The 21,859-nt window shown below is 42.8% G+C and overlaps 1 protein-coding gene across 2 annotated transcripts in view; it reads left to right on the top strand.

Moving 5' to 3' along the window:
* The first annotated feature begins 1,184 nt into the window (after window positions 1-1,184).
* Window positions 1,185-21,859, top strand: part of LOC106582166 (tumor necrosis factor receptor superfamily member EDAR) — a 55,979-nt gene continuing 35,304 nt past the window's right edge. The window contains exons 1-2 of one of the 2 annotated variants that reach the window (XM_014164970.2): window positions 1,185-1,423; window positions 17,739-17,803. In XM_014164970.2, coding sequence (XP_014020445.1) covers window positions 17,753-17,803 — 51 coding nt within the window. In that variant the 5' untranslated portion in view covers window positions 1,185-1,423; window positions 17,739-17,752. Of the gene's footprint in view, window positions 1,424-3,231; window positions 3,499-17,738; window positions 17,804-21,859 lie in introns of those variants that run through there. The other variant, XM_014164969.2, reaches the window with a different exon arrangement.

The raw sequence follows: 21,859 nt of genomic DNA, 5'->3' as shown, positions 1-21,859 counted from the left end.
GTTACAGGAGAGGATAGAATATGTCCACCTTTACAGAGTACCCATCATGCAAAGCGTCAGGAGCCTGGAACTCCTGTGACTTACATGGATGGCTAAATATACCGTTTAAACTTTAAATAGAGAGAAGAAGTCTGTGATATTTGTTTTGGCTTCAGTAGCTAGATAACTTCCTCCTACCCCAGCTGTCTTTATTAAAGACCTGATATTGGCCTTATCGCTGTTGGCTTTAGAAGACAGCTGACTGGGGTTCTGTTTGCTCTGGCTGTGGTCCTGTGGTAATAGTCATCTGGAGTAATGTAATATGATAGGTGTTTTCATCCCAGTGAGGCTCTGTTGCTCTTCACTGGTCTCTTTGTTTGTCAGTCTGTCGGTCAGGAAGGAAGGAAGCTGCTCCTGTGAGGATCAGAGATGAGAGGATGAGAGGGCCACCGGGCTCAGGGCTGCCAGAGAGAGAGAGAGAGGAGTGAGAGGAGAGAAAGAGAAAGAGAGGGGGGGTAGAAAGGTATAATTATAGGACTTACAGGAGTTAGCTCTTCAAACACACCTCTCTCTCCTCAGAAGCTCCAAGCACCTCTTTTATCTGCTCTTTCCTGCGGAGGAGCGGAGAGGAAGGGGAGAGGGAGACCGGGCAGAGTAAGGAGAGAAGACAGACAGAGAGACAGAGTGGTGGAGTCTCTTTGGTCAGTTCTCGTGCCTCAGGGAAAGTCCAGGGTTCGGTCCGTCCCAAACAACTGGCGCCGACTGGTAAACAAATAAATAAACATCACATCAATAACTCAACACTCATAAACCAAAAGGAACATTTGAAATCATAGACACATGAACCAGAGTCTGAAGCTTTCATGTTCTTTAAAGGTACAAAGTATGAAGTTTAATGCTCCCCTTTTATTTATGGCCCAACAACACGGATACCGGATACAAACACAAACCCCTCCTCTCCCTTCCTCTCTCTCTCAATTAGCTTGATGGCACACTGATGAAAGGATAGATGCAGATAAATGTGAGTAGATTTATTGAATGGTCTCCGTCTCACCACATCAGTAGCCTAACAGTAGCTAGAATACGTTAATTCAATAGCCTACCAAGAGGAGATGTATTGTTTGGGGTTCACCTCTAGATGTCGTAGTGGAGTTGTGGAGGCACATAAATACCATTCACTACCTGCATCAGGTTGATCCTCATTTTCTAGGGCGGAGAAAATGTGTATTTTTCTGTGAGGAGGAGCTACTCTGGATCACCGGCCATGCACACGGTGGGCTGAAAACAGCAAGATTAACGGAGGATTTGTTTACAGCTGTTTAGATATTGGTGATGCCTGTCAGACTGCTCAATACAGTCTGATCATTAAGCTTCAGCAGTCCGCGCAGAGAGATAGGCTACACGCCGCCAGACCAGTCCCGTCTCAACTCCGCTCTACACGCAGGTAAAGTGTTTTGGAATGTAAAGCGGGATTGCTGCAAGATTTGGGGAAATTCCTGGAGCATTTATGCTGCAGACACATGTAGCCTACTTAACTGTCATTTTAATTTTCGAAAATAACTGCATGTGTTACATTGTTTGTTGGTCGAAAATGAAGCAAATATTCAGAAAAGTCAGCCACTGTTGGAAAGATATAAATGGACAAATGTCAAATGATCTCCATATTTAAATAGGCCTGTTTTTCTGCCTTAAATATTTAATAATCTAGCCTAGTAATTGCTCTAAACCGGAGTTTTTTTTCTTTTTCATACCGATATTTCAGTTTATATTAGACCTGTAGTTAATTGCATGATAATAGAGCGCAGTGTGTGAGTGTGTGTGGTCGCTAAGTGGTGTGTTGGGAAGTAATAACGTTTAGGCCACCAGGTTTATTACTGATCCATTAGGGATGTAGCCTACCATCTTGGAGGTAATTGTTACATGAAGAGAGCATTGGCTCTTAGTTCATCTCTCATCTCCCGAGAGAGACAGCGGGTTCTGAGACAGCGACGGGTCCTGGTCGGTCCCGATCCCGGTGTGTGCTTTGCTCTTCTCTCAATCCTCTCCGCATAATTATTTTGACGGTGCCGCCTGGTTTTCGCCCTCCCCGGGCCCTGGGGGAACTCCTGGCCGCAGACAGGCAGTCTAACCCGGGCTCGACATGCTGGGTCCTGACGCTCTCTGAAGTCTGGAGCTTTGAACTACGGCTGCAGCGCTGAGAGTGGAAATCAATCCCTCTCTCTCTCTCTGTGTCTCTGCTCTCTGTCCCTCTTCCTCTCCCCCCGGCACACCGCCGCAGTTTTTCATGTTTGAGGTAGAAAGGATAAAGAAAGAAGAAACGTCAGAAAGAAAAAGTGTAACTCATCTTCAAAGCTTTAGTATGGCGCCGCAGGATTAAATGGATGAAAGGAATTACTGATCATAATAACAACAAAAGCAGCAATGATAATATTCATATTTGCGTAGTAATAATTCTGATAGGCTAATAGCTTTTTTAGTAGCATAGTAAGGAATTTAGCTGTATCACTGAAATTCTGCTGATAACATTTTAAACTGTAAAAAAGTTAGTTATATATTTTTTTTTAAAGACATATCTTATTTTGAAGGTTTAGAATATTCTGTACAAGGACAATGGTGACTCGTGCCTGACAAGCCTGCACTATAGACCTAATAGGCTATATTAAGTTTACAAATTAATGCAGATTTCTGGAGAACAAACACATCCTGTCTCCAGGTACATGGCAGAAAGTTGTCATTATGTCAGATAATATTAAATTCAAACAATACGTATCCTAATATAGATTCAAATTGAACACTCAAGCTTTTAAGCAGTTTTCACAGATATCTCCCTGTAAGGTGATTGATTGAGCTCGTCGATGTTGAACTCCTTATCATTAAATGTGTCAATCGATAACGATACGAGCTGACCTGTAACAGATGTTGTTCTAACTTACAAAATACACTGTAATCTAACCAGAACCAATGTCCATATATTAACATGGTGTGTAATTGAAGGAGTGTATCTCCATGCATCAATTCACTTTCAGTAATAATTGTGTTATAACCTAATGTGTTTGAGGAGAGAAGAGGGAGATGGGTCACTGCTCTCTCTGTCTTCTACTGTATGTCTGACTGTTTGAGGCTAATGAGACGTTGTCAGTCCAGTCCGTCAGACCAAAGCCCAGGGTCCCATAGCCCACTGCTCGCAGTCCTCTACTCACTAGAGCCCAGCCCCTCTCCGACCCCTAGACTCTTGTGCTACAGACACCATAATCATCACACACTAAACACAAATCGACTGACAGACAGAGAGTCAGCCGTTCTGCTGTCATGCTAAAGACTAAGGAACAGAGAGACGCAGACCGAAACCGTTTTGCCCACCTGCTAATGAGTTAGACACAGTAAATGGACCCGCCCACCTACAATAACGCTCAATAGACAAAGCGAGAGACGAAGGTGATATGGAGAGAGAGACGTTCTGCCTCAGTGGAGGTAAAGAAGAGAGGGATCGGGAAGAGGCGACGATGAAAGACAGATCACGTAAGACAGAAATCAAAGGGACTACTGAGTGGTGTGGCTGGAGGTGTGTGTGCGTGCGTGCGTGCGTGCGTGCGTGCGTGCGTGTGTGTGTGTGTGTGTGTGTGTTGTGACTCCTTTTAATGTGCATTAAGAGTTTGTTTTTCCTGCACTCTGAAAGGGGATAGTCAGTCTGTAATTAAAGCAATCAGAGATGAAGAGACTACACCAAACACACACACACACACACACACACACACACACACACACACACACACACACACACACACACACACACACACACACACACAGTTGTATCAGTACAGCCTTGTGATGATATGAACCTGTTTAATAACTCTGGGAGTCTCTCTGAAAACATGGAAACAATCTGATATGAGCTTCATCTCCATGAATCATCTGATGTTTATGATGATGCACCATAAAAAAGGAAGAACAGAAAGAATTGTTGATTCAATGTACAATTGTAAGGCAACCAGCTCCAAAATGTTTGTGTGAACATTTTGTTGAGCAAACTCACTGCTGGTTGCTTTCCAATTGTTCGTTGAATCAACATGTTGTTTTATTTTTACAGTGTAGTCTTTCAGTAAAGAAATCAAACTCTATCCTTTCAATCTCTTCCGCACCCACCTACTCACTTCCAACTGCTGTTAATAACTGGGTGTATTTTCATGTGTATTTCAATGTGTATTTAATACTTGTGCTGTTTGTTGGCTGCAAAGTATTTAGTTCTAATGAGAACAAACTGTCTTCAGTACCCAATGTTCTCCCTTCCCCCAGCCCTGTTTATGTTTTTGCATGGAGGTTAGTTGTGGTGGTAACATGTGTTTGAGATATGAGAGGATTTGGCAAGTCTGTATGTATTAAAGAGGAATAATTGGTTTTAAAGGAGAAATCCTCCAGTATCTAACTGATTGTGTTTAGGAGTTGTTCAGTAGTTGGAAGCAGCAGGATGGTGTGTTGTGTGATTGTGTGTTCGTACGTTTGTGAGAGACAGAGAGGAGAGGGCAAAATGTGGAGAGAAAAGTACAGGACAAAAGGAGAGGAGAGAAGGCTTTAGAATGGAAAACAGACATTGACTACAGAAGGTGGAGACTAATGCCAAGAGTCCAGAACTTCACTTCATTAAAGTATTTGTTTAATTGTCATCAGAATTAAACCACAGGCATATGAACCACATAGCGCTTTGTATTTGTGCATATGTGTACACGTGTACTTGTATGTATGCGTGTGTGCGCGAATATGCACGCGTCTGTGTGAGAAAGGGTTTAATTGGGTTCTTGGCTTCATCTCCTCCCTGATTGCTTTGTTAGAGAAGCCACATCCTAATCTGACAGAGCCATTATCAACTCACAGTAAATATCCATTACGGGGTTAAACATTCATTTCCGTTGCGTCCTTTAGATGATAGATCACATCTGTTACCACAGAGAGATCAGGGAACGGGGGTTGGGGTTAGAGAGAGATAGGATTAATGTAGAGGAAGGGAGCTTGGGATAAGGTCCGGGGTTCATGTTTAGGGATAAAGTTGGGGAACAGAAGGAAAAAAAAACAATCAAATCTGTTTACCAGGTTTACAGAAATAACTCCAAAACATATTTTGCTGCATGAACATTAGGATTCACATAGAAAGTTAAACTAGACTGGATATCTAGGATCATTCTGAACATTCTGTCACTTTATGGTTTGAATTCAGGAGATAAAAAATGGCAAAAATTGACCCATTTTGCATACCCCACCCTACCATGAGACATCCATGTCTTCATCACTGGAAAATATAAACGGTTGAGTTTGATATTATTTCAAAGCTTACTGTCACGATCGTCGTAAGAACTGGACCAAGGCGCAGCGTGATTAAAGTTCCACATCTTTATTTAGTGCGAACTTCCAAACAAAACAATCAACGAACCGTGACATCAGTGGTGCTACATGCACTAACTCAAAACAAGATTCCACAAACACAGTGGGGAAATGGCTGCCTAAATATGATCCCCAATCAGAGACAATGATAAATGGCTGCCTCTGATTGGGAACCATACCAGGCCAACATAGAAATCAACAACCTAGATTACCCACCCTAGTCACACCCCGACCTAACCAACATAGAGAATAAAAAGGCTCTCTATGGTCAGGGCGTGACACTTACAAACAGTGTTGTCAAAATATTATATTATTTCTTGAAAATAATGTTTTTAAATTAAAATGTCATCATTTTTAACATTGACTCAAAAGTGGTTCTGTCAAAAGGGGATTGAATTCAAATAGATTTACCCAAGAGAGAGAGAGAGAAAGGTAAGACAGATGCTATCTGAAGACAGCTGTTGTTCTGGCGCTTACCTTCTGTGTTTTTCTGTGTGTGTGTGTGTGTGTGTGCGTGTGTGTGTGCATGTGCGTACGTGCGTGCGTGCATGTGTGTGTAGTAGATGATTGCCCCTGCTGGGTCTCTAGGGGGATTTTCCAATAAATCAGTCTGTCTGTAGACCAACACTGACAGCCCTGACAGGTCCAGGATCAGTAATGACTTAATAACAGTTAATAGTTATAGATAGTTCTGTCGGGTTAGATCAGATCAAGTGTCAGCTGGCTACCATTCACTCTGCTTAACTGCTGTAATGGACAACTTTTGTTGCATATGACTAATGCTTATGATGACACATAATGGATTGGAGATATAAAGCACTTTTTCCAACACTCAAAACATTTTACATTGCTCATTGACGGGTGAGGATACATCATTAATGAAACTGTGTGCCAGGGATGTTACAAGAATACTAGATACAGCAGCTCAACTTGCTCCATCCTGCTGATTAGTGATGGTTATTGAAGAGAGCGAGACACCCTCCCAGACCTGCAAGGCCCCCTGGAAGGACCTGCACCAAGAGAACCCACGCCAAGAAGACCTACACCCAGACCACAGCATCACAAGGCAAACCCCAACCAGCTAAGACCCCAAGCAAACCCTGGCCACACCGAATATAGGCCACACCATATCAGACCTATGCCTCTTCTGCCCCTGCGGCACGGACCTCAACAGGAGAGCAGGACATAATTATGCCCAGGCCGTGAGCAGAGCAACAGGCCCAATCCCCACTATTACACCCGAACAATCCCCATCCTGCGACCTAAGAGGCATGTATCAGATGCTCAACATACTCTGCTCACACCTACTGTGATGGTCCAGGCCTAAACCACACAAAAACAACACTAGACACTATGGAACAGGAAGCTTTTACTATCTCATCCTGAAATATACAAGGTCTGAGGTCATCTGCCTTTGGCCTAAAGAGCCGGAACCCTGACTTCATCATAGAAATTGGAAATACAGACATTGTCATCCTACAAGAAACATGGTATAAGGAGACGGACCCACTGGTTGCCCTCTAGGTTACAGAGAGTTGGAAGTCCTATCCACCAAACTACCAGGTGTGAAACAGGGAAGGGACTCAGGAGGTATGCTAATTTGCTATAGAGCAGACCTAGCCCACTCTATTAAATTAGTCAAAACAGGAACATTTTACATCTGGCAAAAAATTAATAAGGAAATGATCTCAACAGAGAAAATGTCCTCATGTGTGCTACCTATATCCCCCTAATATAATCCTTATAGTTTAACGATGACAGCTTCTCCATCCTAGAGGGGGAGATCAACAATTTCCAGGCCCAGGGACATGTACTAGTCTGTGGCGACCTAAATGCCAGAACTGGACAAGAACCTGACACCCTCAGCACACAGGGGGACAAACAGCTACCTGGAGGTGACAGCATTCCCTCCCCCATATGCCCCCCTAGACACAACTATGACAACATAACCAACAAAAATGGGTCACAACTCCTGCAGCTCTGTCACACGCTGGGTATGTACATAGTTAATGGTAGGCTTCGAGGGGGCTCCTATGGTAGGTACACCTATAGCTCATCTCTTGGCAGTAGCACTGTAGACTACTTTATCACTGACCTCAACCAGGGGTCAAAATGATTGTTTTCAATACCTTTCAAAACCACACCTTGTGAGGATAACAGCACAGAGCCTTTTTGTAAAATATTTCAGCCCACTTACACCTCTATCAAATCACAGCAAAATCATACTTTTCAAATCATGAGACATCAAAGCCAAAGTAACTGAATAATATTAAGAAATGCTATAAATGGAAGGAAGAGGGTGCGGAAATCTACCAAAAAACAATTAGGCAACAACAAATTCAATCCCTTCTAGACAACTTCCTGGACAAAAGGTTTCACTGTAATAGTGAAGGTGCAAACTTGGCAGTAGAAAACCTGAACAGTATATTTGACCTCTCAGCTTCTCTATCAAATCTAAACATTTCAAGCAGATAACTAAGAAAATGAGCAACAATGACAAATGGTTTGATGAAGATTTGAAAAACCTAAGAAAGAAATTGAGAAACCTATCCAACCAAAAACATAGAGACCCAGAAAACCTGAGCCTACACCTTCTCAATGCTGAATCACTAAAACAATACAGAAATACACTATGGAAAAATAAGGAACAGCACATCAGAAAGCAGCTGAATATAATTGAAGAATCCATAGAATCAAACCACTTCTGGGAAAATTGGAAAACTCAAAACAAACAACAACACAAAGCGTTATCTATCCAAAACTGAGATGTATGGATAAACCACTTCTCCAATCTTTTTGGCTCTACAAGAAAGAACAAACAGTAAAAACATATACATAATCAAATACAAATCTTAGAATCAACTATAAAAGACTACCAGAACCCACTGGATTCTCCAATTACATTGAATGAACTACAGGACAAAATACAAACCCTCCAACCCAAAAAGGTCTGTGGGGTTGATGGTAACCTCAATGAAATTATACAATATACAGACCACAGTTCCAATTGGCTATACTTCAACTCTTTAACATCATCCTCAGCTCTGGCATCTTCCCCAATATTTGGAACCAAGACTGATCAAACCAATCCACAAAAGTGGAGACAAATTTGACCCCAATAACTACCGGGGGATATGCGTCAACAGCAACCTTGGGAAAATCCTCTGCATTATCATTAACAGCAGACTCGTACATTTCCTCAGCGAAAACGGCGTACTGAGCAATTGTCAAATTGTCTTTTTACCAAATTACCGTACGACAGACCACGTATTCACCCTGCACACCGTAATTGACAAACAAACAAGCCAAAACAAAAGCAAAGTCTTCTCATGCTTTGTTGGTTTCAAAAAAGCTTTCAACTCAATTTGGCATGAGGGTCTGCTATACAAATTTATGGAAAGTCGTGTTGGGGGAAAGCATTTGACATTATAAAGTCCATATACACAAACAAGTGTGCGGTTAAAATTGGCAAAAAATACATTTCTTTCCACAGGGTCGGGGGGTGAGACTGGGATACAACTTAAGCCCCACCCTCTTCAACAAAAATGTCAATGAATTGGCGAGGGCACTAGAACAGTCTGCAGCACCCTGCCTCACCATACTAGAATCTGAAGTCAAATGTCTACTGTTTGCTGATGATCTGGTGCTTCTGTCCCCAACCAAGGAGGGTGTTCAGCAACACCTAGATCTTCTGCACAGATTATGTCAGACCTGGGCCCTGACAGTAAATCTCAGTAAGACAAAAATAAGGGTGTTCCAAAAAAGGTCCAGTTGCCAGGACCACGAATACAAATTCCACCTAGACACCGTTGCCCTAAAGCTCATAAACTATACATATATCGCCCTAAAAATCAGCGCCATGGGTAACTTCCACAAAGCGATCTTAGAGACAAGGCAAGAAGGGCCTTTTATGCCATCAAAAGGAACATAAAATTTAACATACCAATTAGGATCTGGTTAAAAATACTTGAATCAGTTATAGAACCCATTGCCCTTTATGGTTGTGAGGTCTGGGGTCCGCTCACCAACCAAGAATTCACAAAATGGGACAAACACCAAATTGAGACTCTGCATGCAGAATTATGCATAAATATCCTCTGTGTACAACGTAAAACACCAAATTATTCATGCAGAGCAGAATTAGGAAGAGACCCGCTAATTATCAAAATCAAGAAAAGAGCCGTTAAATTCTATATCCACCTAAAAGGAAGCGATTTCCAAGCCTTCCATAACAAAGCCATCACATACAGAGAAATTAACCTGGAGAAGAGTTCCCCTAAGCAAGCTGGTCCTGGGGCTCTGTTCACAAACACAAACAGACCCCACAGAGCCCCAGGACAGCAACACAATTAGACCCAACCAAATCATGAGAAAACAAAAAGATAATTCCTTGACACATTGGAAAGAATTTACAAAAAAAACTGAGCAAACAAGAATACTATTTGGACAGAGAGTACACAGTGGCAGAATACCTGACCACTGTGACTGACCCAAAATTAAGGAAATCTTTGACTATATACAAACGAAAGGCCGCCAAAGGCAGACCTGTCTCTCAGGAGAAGACAGGCTATGTGCACACTGCCCACAAAATGAGGTGGAAACTGAGCTGCACTTCCTAACCTCCTGCCAAATGTATGACCATATTAGAGACACATATTTCCCTCAGATTACACAGACCCACAAATAATTCACAAAAAAAATCAAAGTTTGTTAAACTCCCATATCTATTGGGTGAGATACCACAGTGTGCCATCACAGAAGCAAGATATGTGACCTGTTGCCACAAGAAAAGGGCAACCAGTGAAGAACAAACACCATTGAAAATACAACCTATATCTATGTTTATTTATTTTCCCTTTTGTACTTGAACTATTTGCACATCATTACAACACTATATGTAGACATAATATGAAATGTCTTTATTCTTTTGGAACCTTTGTGAGTGTAATGTTTATTTTACAATTTTTTATTGTTTATTTCACTTTTGTTTATTTTCTATTTCACTTGCTTTGGCAATGTAAACATATATTTCCCATGCCAATAAAAGCCATTACATTGAAATTGAATTGAGAGAGAGAGAGAGAGAGAAAGAGAGAATGAATGAGAGCGTGAAAGAGTGGATTCTCCACTCCAGCAGTGACCCCTGTATAATTGTGTCCGTAAAGGTATCTGTGTGTGAGCGCCTCTGTAAGATGTGTTGTAACAGGAACTCTGTGGGGTCTAGTAGAGTATTATAAGCCATGCCCGAGGTGTCGGTCTGTAGAAAGTATTGATTTGTGCCCGAGGTGTCGGTCTGTAGAAAGTATTGATTTGTGCCCGGGGTGTGGGTCTGTCAGGCCGTTAATGACACAGATAATGACTCTGTGTGTTTATGTGAGATTAACTCTCGTTAGAAGATTAATTCCCCGGGGCCTTGGGAGATTGAGGTTGGCTTTCAACACAGACATGTCCCAACAGGGAGGACAGAGAGAGAGGGAGGGAGAGGGAAGAAGGATGACAGCGAAGGAGAGAGGGGGGACAGATAGGGAAAGGAAATGAGTGAGAGAGGAGCAGAGAGAGAAAGGGGGAGAGAGAGAAAAGGGAAAGAGTGAGACGGAGCAAGAAGGATAGGGGATGGAGAGAGAGGGATAGAGAAAGAAATGGGGAGAGAAGGGAGAGAGAGAGAGACGCTCTTCAAATAGAGAAGTGCATTCCAGTGTGAGTGTGTTGGGTGTGTGGCGCGCCGGGGACTCACAGGGGATTGAGGAGCTGGGCTAGAGCCTGATGAAAGCTTCTGGGTGTGTGTGTGCGTGTGTGTTGAATGTGTTCGATTAGTCTGATAATGAGGTGCTTGGGGCAGAGTCGTTTGGCAGCTCTCACTTCCTTTTCAGAAGACAAGCTTTTTCATCAAAACAGAAAGTACAATTTTCTTATCTTTATCCTGAAAGCCCAGCAGCGCCACTGGGTCTCCTGAACACACACACACGCGTGCACGCACGCACGCACGCACGCACGCACACACACACACACACACACACACACACACACACACACACACACACACACACACACACAGGTTGTGGTTCAATTAAGCTAATTTCAGCCCCCAACCGCCTCCTATCACCACTTATCCACCACTCTCCCATCCTGTCTTCTGAGACCATGAAAAAAAGAGGGCATGGACTCAATCTCCCTCTTAAAGTAGTGTAATTAATCTCATCTGTGTCTGATTGATTGACAATTTATAGTGTATTAGTTAGTGGTGAACTCTATCTCTGATTCCCATCAGTTGTTTAAGTGATCGTCAGTGTGTCTCTCAGACACTTCAGTTGAGCTGTCACACACACAGAGAGAGAGAGAGAGAGAGAAAAGTGTGCATGTGCTTGTGGATAAATCTCTCTGTGTGTGTGTGTGTGTGTGTGTGTGTGTGTGTGTGTGTGTGTGTGTGTGTGTGTGTGTGTGTGTGTGTGTGTAATACCTGAGTTAGGGTGACAGCCGGACCTCTATAGCAGACTAGCAAAACACGTTCTTTCTTTATGGATCATCTGATACAATAACAGCTACATGAATATAACTATTACACACACTGCATGGTGCTGCATACAGTACACCAACTCTACAGTACACCAAATCTACACTACAGCAACTCTACACTACAGCAACTCTACAGTACACCAACTCTACAGTACACCAACTCTACAGTACACCAAATCTACACTACAGCAACTCTACACTACAGCAACTCTACACTACACCAACTCTACAGTACACCAACTCTACACTACACCAACTCTACACTACAGCAACTCTACAGTACACCAACTCTACAGTACACCAACTCTACAGTACACCAAATCTACACTACAGCAACTCTACACTACAGCAACTCTACAGTACACCAACTCTACAGTACACCAACTCTACACTACAGCAACTCTACACTACACCAACTCTACAGTACAGCAACACTACAGTACACCAACTCTACACTACACCAACTCTACAGTACACCAACTCTACAGTACACCAACTCTACAGTACAGCAACACTACAGTACACACCAACTCTACAGTACACCAACTCTACAGTACACCAACTCTACACTACAGCAACTCTACACTACAGCAACTCTACAGTACACCAACTCTACACTACAGCAACTCTACAGTACACCAACTCTACAGTACACCAACTCTACACTACAGCAACTACACTACAGCAACTCTACACTACAGCAACTCTACACTACACCAACTCTACACTACAGCAACTCTACAGCACAGCATAGCAACACTACAGCACAGCAACTCTACACTACACCAACTCTACAGTACACCAACTCTACACTACAGCAACTCTACACTACACCAACTCTACAGTACAGCAACACTACAGTACACCAACTCTACACTACACCAACTCTACAGTACACCAACTCTACAGTACACCAACTCTACACTACAGCAACTGTACAGTACAGCAACTCTACAGTACAGCAACACTACAGTACACCAACTCTACAGTACACCAACTCTACACTACAGCAACTACAGTACAGCAACACTACAGTACAGCAACACTACAGTACAGCAACACTACAGTACACCAACTCTACAGTACAGCAACACTACAGTACAGCAACACTACAGTACAGCAACTCTACAGTACAGCAACACTACAGTACACCAACTTTACAGTACAGCAACACTACAGTACAGCAACACTACAGTACACCAACTCTACACTACACCAACTCTACAGTACAGCAACTCTACAGTACACCAACTCTACACTACACCAACTCTACAGTACACCAACTCTACATTACACCAACTCTACACTACACCAACTCTACAGTACCGCAACACTACAGTACAGCAACACTACAGTACACACCAACTCTACAGTACACACCAACACTACAGTACATCAACTTTACAGTACAGCAACACTACAGTACACCAACGCTACAGTACACCAACGCTACAGTACACCAACTTTACAGTACAGCAACACTACAGTACAGCAACACTACACCAACACTACAGTACACCAACTTTACAGTACAGCAACACTACAGTACACCAACACTACAGTACACCAACTCTACAGTACACCAACACTACAGTACACCAACACTACACTTCACCAACACTACACTACACCACACCAACACTACAGTACACCAACACTACAGTACACCAACTCTACACTACACCAACTCTACAGTACACCAACTCTACAGTACACCAACTCTACAGTACACCAACACTACACTACACCAACACTACACTACACCAACACTACACTACACCAACTCTACAGTACACCAACTCCACAGTACACCAACACTACAGTACACACCAACACTACAGTACACACCAACACTACAGTACACACCAACACTACAGTACACCAACACTACACTACACCAACTCTACAGTACACCAACACTACAGTACACCAACACTACAGTATACACCAACACTACAGTATACACCAACACTACAGTATACACCAACAATACAGTACACCAACACTACAGTACACCAACAATACAGTACACCAACACTACAGTACACCAACACTACACTACACTACACCACACCAACACTACAGTACACCAACACTACAGTACGCCAGCACTACAGTACACCAACTCTACAGTACACCAACTATACAGTACAGCAACACTGCAGTACAGCAACACTACAGTACACCAACACTACAGTACACCAACTCTACAGTACACCAACTCTACAGTACACCAACACTACAGTACACCAACACTACACTACACTACACCACACCAACACTACAGTACACCAACACTACACTACACTACACCAACTCTACAGTACAGCAACACTGCAGTACAGCAACACTACAGTACACCAACACTACAGTACACCAACTCTACAGTACACCAACACTACAGTACACCAACACTACAGTACACCAACACTACACTACACTACACCAACTCTACAGTACACCAACACTACAGTACACCAACACTACACTACAGTACACACCAACACTACAGTACACCAACACTACAGTATACACCAACACTACAGTATACACCAACACTACAGTATACACCAACACTACAGTACACCAACACTACAGTACACCAGCACTACAGTACACCAACAGTACAGTACACACCAACGCTACAGTATACACCAACACTACAGTACACCAACACTACAGTACACCAGCACTACAGTACACCAACAGTACAGTACACACCAACACTACAGTAATACACCAACACTACAGTACACCAGCACTACAGTACACCAACAGTACAGTACACACCAACGCTACAGTATACACCAACACTACAGTACACCAGCACTACAGTACACCAACACTACAGTACACACCAACACTACAGTACACCAGCACTACAGTACACCAACACTACAGTACAGTACACACCAACGCTACAGTATACACCAACACTACAGTACACCAGCACTACAGTACACACCAACACTACAGACACCAGCTTAAGAACACCAACGCTACAGTACACCAACACTACAGTACACCAACACTACAGTATACACCAACACTACAGTATACACCAACACTACAGTATACACCAACACTACAGTACACACCAACACTACAGTATACCAACTCTACAGTACACCAACTTTACAGTACACCAACACTACAGTACACCAACACTACAGTACACCAACACTACAGTACACCAACACTACACTACACTACACCAACTCTACAGTACACCAACACTACAGTACACCAACACTACACTACAGTACACACCAGCACTACAGTACACCAACACTACAGTACAGTACACACCAACACTACAGTATACACCAACACTACAGTACACACCAACACTACAGTATACACCAGCACTACAGTACACACCAACACTACAGTACACCAGCACTACAGTACACCAACACTACAGTACAGTACACACCAACACTACAGTATACACCAACACTACAGTATACACCAACACTACAGTACACACCAACACTACAGTACGCCAGCACTACAGTACATCAACACTACAGTACAGTACACACCAACACTACAGTACATCAACACTACAGTACACCAACACTACAGTACACACCAACACTACAGTACACCAACAATGCAGTACACACCAACACTACAGTATACACCAACAATACAGTACACTACAGTACACCAACACTACAGCCTCTTAATGTCTGTGAAACCACAGTGAAAAGACAGTCACTTCTCTCTCTCTCCTTCCGTCTCTCTCTTTCAACCTGTTGTTTCTTGCATATGCTGCAATTATCTTTCAGAGACTCCATGAGAAATTTACTTGATAACAATAATTACAGTATGTGTGTGACACAACCTCTCCAATGCAGAGACTGTGTGTCATAGTTACTATTCAAATACATATTCGCAGTGAATATAATTACCCCTATAGACAGGCAGACAGCCTTAGATTGCTGTGAGCTATGGGTCTGAGACAGAATGTCTTACATGTGAATTTCCCCCTCCGATCCTGGGTTTGTCTAATTGACTTTTTGTTCTGTGTGTTTGTGTAAGAGAGTGATCTACACTTCCGTAGTACTACATTTACATTTTAGTCATTTAATAAAGGCTCTTATCCTGAACTAATGTCTTGCTCAAGGGCACATTGACAGGTTTTCCACCTAGTTGGCTCAGGGATTCAAACCAGCGACCTTTCGGTTACTGGCCAAACGCTCTTAACAGCTAGGCTACCTGCCTCCCATGCCTCTAGGGAGGGAGGGAGGGAGGGAGAGAGAGAGAGAGGGACACACTGAGACACTGACTGACTAGTGGATCATTCTCTTTGGCTGGTGTGGCTCACTTAACACTCTGAATAAGGTACATTCTGAATACGATTGCACGTGCAACGCCAAAAGGCCCGAGTTTTGATGTTTGTTGTGCAACCATAGTGAATGTGAATAAGCCCAGTGGTCTGTCAGAAAGTTAGCTCTGTTTATGTGTATGCATGCTATGGTTTATAACGGAGGTAAACAGGCAGGTAAACAAGGCAACAGCTCAGTCCTCCTTCTGACTGCAGGGCTGCAGGGCTTTACTGCCTGCCTGCACACCTACTCTTCAGCACGCCAGCAAACACACATGTATACACAAACACACACACAGCCTCTGAATGAGAGAGAGAGAGAGAGAGAGAGCACACTAGCTGTGGTGGGAGCAATTAGGCTGCAGTAAAAGTCTGTGTTTGTTTACATCCAATAATACAGCTCCGCTAAAGGTTGCAGTGGGTCATTAATGTGGTGTGTCAGAAAACCTGCACTCTCGCTGTCCTCACAGAATGAGACAAGACTGGATCTGTTTATAAAAGCACTTTAAACTGCACCAATAAACAAACCTGTAACTAAGAATGTCCCTAATGACACAGAGTTTCCCTGAGCCTGGACAGTGTTGAACCTGATCTGAGATCCTGTGTGTTTATTGACCTGCTGTTAATGTCTCTGTTTAACTCCGCTTTACATAGTTGGTGTTTCTGGGGGAAAAGACTCTCTCTCACCAAGGCATCGCCTTCCAATAACACTGACGACATTATTTATACTTTATTGGCACACACGCACACATCATTTATTTAGAGAAATACGAGCTGACTGTTATTGTAGCGCTTGGAGTGGGCCAATAAAAATCAGTCTCCTGTAGGTGAGGGCTGAGCCTGGCAACATACACACACAGATGGACACAATACACACACACACACACACGTAGTGTTGCTATAAACAATTAAATCCTTTACATTGACATTATTCCTTAAATTCATGAATAAAAGGGATAAATCATGTTTGAAGTTTGATCCGATTTTTGTTTTATATGTTCTTTAATGTACCTGTGAGTGCTTGTATACCTTAGTAAGTACAGATCGGAGAGAGAGAGTGTGTTTCCCCGTGACATACAGTGCCTGTATAAGTGTAGTAAATATGTGCTGCCGGAGTAGTTAAAGGGGTTTCTAGATATGTGAGAGTAACTAAAACAAAAGCAAATAGCACAGTCCCTCTAATGACTGTTTACCCATAATACATCTGTGTCAGAGGTTTAACAGGCTGATCCTCTCCTCCTCCTCTGCCAGGCTGCTCTCACCCATTCACACACTCCCTCTCTCTCTCCTCAGTGACCGAGCTTTAATAGAGGAATTGCCAATGATCTCATCACATCAGTAGGGCAGAGGAATAATAACCTGAAGTAGAGAACAGTATCACACACACACTCAATGGAGTATAACCCACACGCACTATGACACATGGTAGGGGTATGAGGCATGGGTTTCAAAATGCATGTACTGTACATCTGACTCTCTTTCTGTCTGGCTCTCTCTCTGCCTCTCTCTTCCTCTCTTTCTTCCTCTCTCTCTTTCTCAGGGGAAGGTGTGAAGATGTTCCAGAAAGGAAGTCAGAAAGAGTCTCTCTTCCTCTGTTTGTTATTGGTGAGTATCTCTTAAATTACTCCTCCATTTCCTGTCTCTCTCCTCCTCCCCCTTCTCTCCTCATCCTTGCCCATCTTCAGCAATGAAACAAACTGAGGATAAAGACAACAGTGTAACAGATACACAGACACACTGGCAGAGGTACAGCCAGACTTTAGTAGGTCTTTGCCAGAGGTTGTGAAACATCAAAGGTTTCTCAATGGAGCTCTAAGAGAGTAGTTATAATCTGGGTCTGAATCGCTCCTCTCTTCCTCTGATGTTGAAACCTGTTGGTTGTGCGTATGTGTGTTAGTGAGCATGCGTATCTGTGTTGGCTGTATTCCCAGGAGTTTAACTTCACTCAGAGCTCAGTTAATGATCCCCACTAAAGCCACTCCTGGGGAGGGAGGGAGATATCTGCAACACCAAGACTACTTGATGGTAAAAGTGCTCACTGTTGCCCCTAGAGGCTGGTTTTGAAAGCATCTCCCAATGTGCTGGGTCCTGGGTACCTGGAAGGACATCGAATTTTGCATTGGATCTTGAGCGACTTGGTTGGAATAACTACTGTCACATGTTGGGGTTTGAGTGGTTGCCCATTGGTATCCCACATCCTTTCATTCTCACCAGCCACACGCTCCCTCCTACCTTTTTCTCCGGACGCTTCCTACTCCTCCTCCCATCTCCTCTTACTCCTCCCACCTCCTCCCTTGATCTTATCTTCTTTCTTCCATCTCCTCCTTATCCCAACTAATCCTTCTTCCTTCCTCCTCCTCCCCCTTCCACCTCCTCCCATCTCCTCTTCCTCCTCCTCCTCTTGTTTCTACAACTTGATGGGAGTCCACCTGTGGTTAAATAAATTGCTTGGACATTATTTGGAAAGGCACACACCTGTCTATATAAGTTCAGAGCAAAAACCAAGCCACAAGGTTGAAGGAATTGTCCGTAGAGCTCTGAGACAGGATTGTGTCGAGGCACAGATCTGGGGAAGGGTACCAAAACATTTCTGCAGCATTGAAGGTCCCCAGGAACACAGCGGCCTCCTTCATTCGTAAATGAAAGAAGTTTAGAACCACCAATACTCATCCTAGAGCTGGCCGCCCGGCCCAACTGAGCAATCGGGGGAGAAGGGTCTTTGTCAGGTAGGTGACCAAGAACAGATGGTCACTCTGACAAAGCTCCAGAGTTCCTCTGTGGAGATGGGAGAACCTTCCAGAAGGACAACCATCTCTGCAGCACTCCACCAATCAGTCCTTTATGGTAGAGTGGCCAGACGGAAGCCACTCCTCAGTAAAAGGCACATGACAGCCCACTTGGAGTTTGCCAAAAGGCACCTAATGGACTCTCAGACCATGGGAAACAAGATGCTCTAGTCTGATGAAACCAAGGTTGAACTCTTTGGCCTGAATGCTAAGCATCACGTCTGGAGGAAACCTGGCACCATCCCTACGGTGAAGCATGGGGGTGGCAGCATTATGCTGTGGGGATGTTTTTCAGCGGGAGGGACTGGGAGACTAGTCAGGATAGGGAAAGATGAACAGAGCAAAGTGCAGAGGGACCTTTGATGAAAACCTGCTCCAGAGCACTCAGGACCTCAGACTGGGGCGAAGGTTCACCTTCCAACAGGCCAACGACCCTAAGCACACAGCCAAGACAACACAGGATTGGCTTCGGGACAGGTCTCTGAATGTCCTTGAGTGGCCCAGCCAGAGCCCGGACTTCCGACCTGACAGAGCTTGGGAAGATCTGCAGAGAAGAATGGAAGAAACTTCCCAAATACAGGTGTGCCAAGCTTGTAGTGTCATACCCAAGAAGACTCAAGGCTGTAATTGCTGCCAGAGGTGCTTCAACAAAGTCCTGAGTAAAGGGTCTGAATACTTAAGTAAATGTGATATTTCAGTTAAAATCTCTATACATTTACAAAAAAAATCGAAAAACCTCTTTTTGCTTTGTCATTATGGGGTATTGTGTGTAGATTGATGAGGGAATAAAACAATTTAATACATTTTAGAATAAGGCTGTAATGTAACAAAATGTGTTTAAAATTTGTGAGGTCTGAATACTTTCCGAATGCATTGTATACTACATCTATCGACATGTCTGTGGACAGTTATCACAGTGACATCATGAACTATCTATTGTCATCAAACATCAAAATTGTCATTGTCATTATGAAAAAGCATAAACACAAAACGAAATACATCAGCAGCCTGGTGGTCCAAAATAGCATAACTGGTGTATTTTAACACCAATAAACTTGTCCGTTTAAAAATGTATTTAGTATTTGTCAATCTAGCAAACCAGTCAACTAAAAGCAACTTTCTAAACAATGTTATGGTTCGTTTCTAGCTTGTTAGCTAGCTAGCTAACGGTAAGTTAGCTGGGTAGCCAGTTAAAATAATGACCATATCATATAGCTGACAATGTCTTAACTTTAGGTAATTTGTATTCGTTATTATAGGAAAACAAACTCACAACAAGATCATTATTTACAAGTTAATGGCAAGATAATTACAGATAATAGTTTACGGTTGTGAGTGTGATGAAATAAAAGCAGGGCATTCTACCGGAGAATTTTAGAACTTGGACACTGTCTCGTTGGCCTAACGTTACATCCTAATTTGACTTTGGTGCAGGTCATGTTGTTCTTCACATTACTGTCTCTGGTAACACACCCTATATCAAATAAAATCAAAGTTAATTTGTCACATTCACAGGATACAGAAGGTGTAAAGTGAAATGGTTACTTGCATAGTGTCTTTTGTTTAGACATGTCGCTAGCTAGCTAGCTAGCATGAATCTGATGGTAGCTAATGCTAACCAACTAGCTAGGTTCAATGTTAGTTAGCTAACATTAGGCTATAATTACATTTACATTTTAGTCATTTAGCAGACACTCTTATCCAGAGCGACTTACAGTAGTGAATGCATACATTTCATACATATATATTTTTTTCATCCCTGTACTGGCCCCCCATGGGAATCAAACCCACAACCCTGGCATTGCAAACACCATGCTCTACCAACTGAGCCACACGGGACCGTATAACTAGCCATGCAAATGGCTCTGAGATGCAAATAATATTATTATGCAGATCAAACACATAATGTTAGCTTGCAAGCCAGCCAGCCAGCCAGCTAACATTAGCTAGCTAGCTTACAATTTCTTCTAACTTGCAATGAAAACAACTTTCTGACAAAATTAGAAACGTATAATATCTGAAAATGTTGCTAGCTAGAGTCTCTTACTCGTATACATGGATGAACGCTTCTCCCTCTGTCATGGATGCCATTGTTGCCCTTAGTTTGAAGATGTAATCTGGAGACAGGTGTTTGATACAACAGCCTTCTTCTGTGTGCTCTCTTTTCGACTCTCTCCGCATTATTTGCGATCAAACGGCAGACTTTTCTCCATCTCCTTAGCTATCATACTCTGCTTCCACCGGGCATTCCACTGATTTTAAAACTCGGTCCTCCAGAGAGTGGAGAGCATTAGCAACACTTATACAGTTCTTCGTGATATCTTTCAAATAGCCACATTAGAAAGGGTTACCTATACATACTGAGCTCATGTTATAGACCGAAGTGTGCTACATAACAGACCAATCCGAACTCATCTCTCGACGTGTCCATTATCACAGTCAATCATGGCTAGTGGGAAGGTTCCTGGCTTTTTTCGTGGCTAAACCAACTAGGCTCGTAATTTAACAATTTTATTCCTATTTACAGATGGCATACAAGTTTGCATTTTGATAAAAAAAGATATGTTTATGTTCAAATGCCTTTCCTGCGCGACCTAAGCCTGAAGCGAGTAACAGTTAAAGATTTTTTTTTATTCTACGAGTATTATTATAATATTTTGAAATCACCCAGCAGTGCTATTTGCACAGTTAGCTCCAAGAAAATGTTCAAAATGTTCTGCCATTCCTGAACCTGCGACCAAAAGCAAGCTACATATGGGCAGTACCAAAACAAGTGATCTAATGATTCTGTCTCTTCGCAGCAAATTCTGCAGGGATGGTTGTATCCTCATATACATAACATTCTATTGGTTGCTAGAATTTTGTATAATAATTT

Source organism: Salmo salar, chromosome ssa21, assembly GCF_905237065.1.
Source record: "Salmo salar chromosome ssa21, Ssal_v3.1, whole genome shotgun sequence".
NCBI classification, from domain to species: Eukaryota; Metazoa; Chordata; class Actinopteri; order Salmoniformes; family Salmonidae; genus Salmo; species Salmo salar.
The sequence above is the reverse complement of the archived record's forward strand: the minus strand, read 5'-3'. Positions and strand labels throughout refer to the sequence as shown.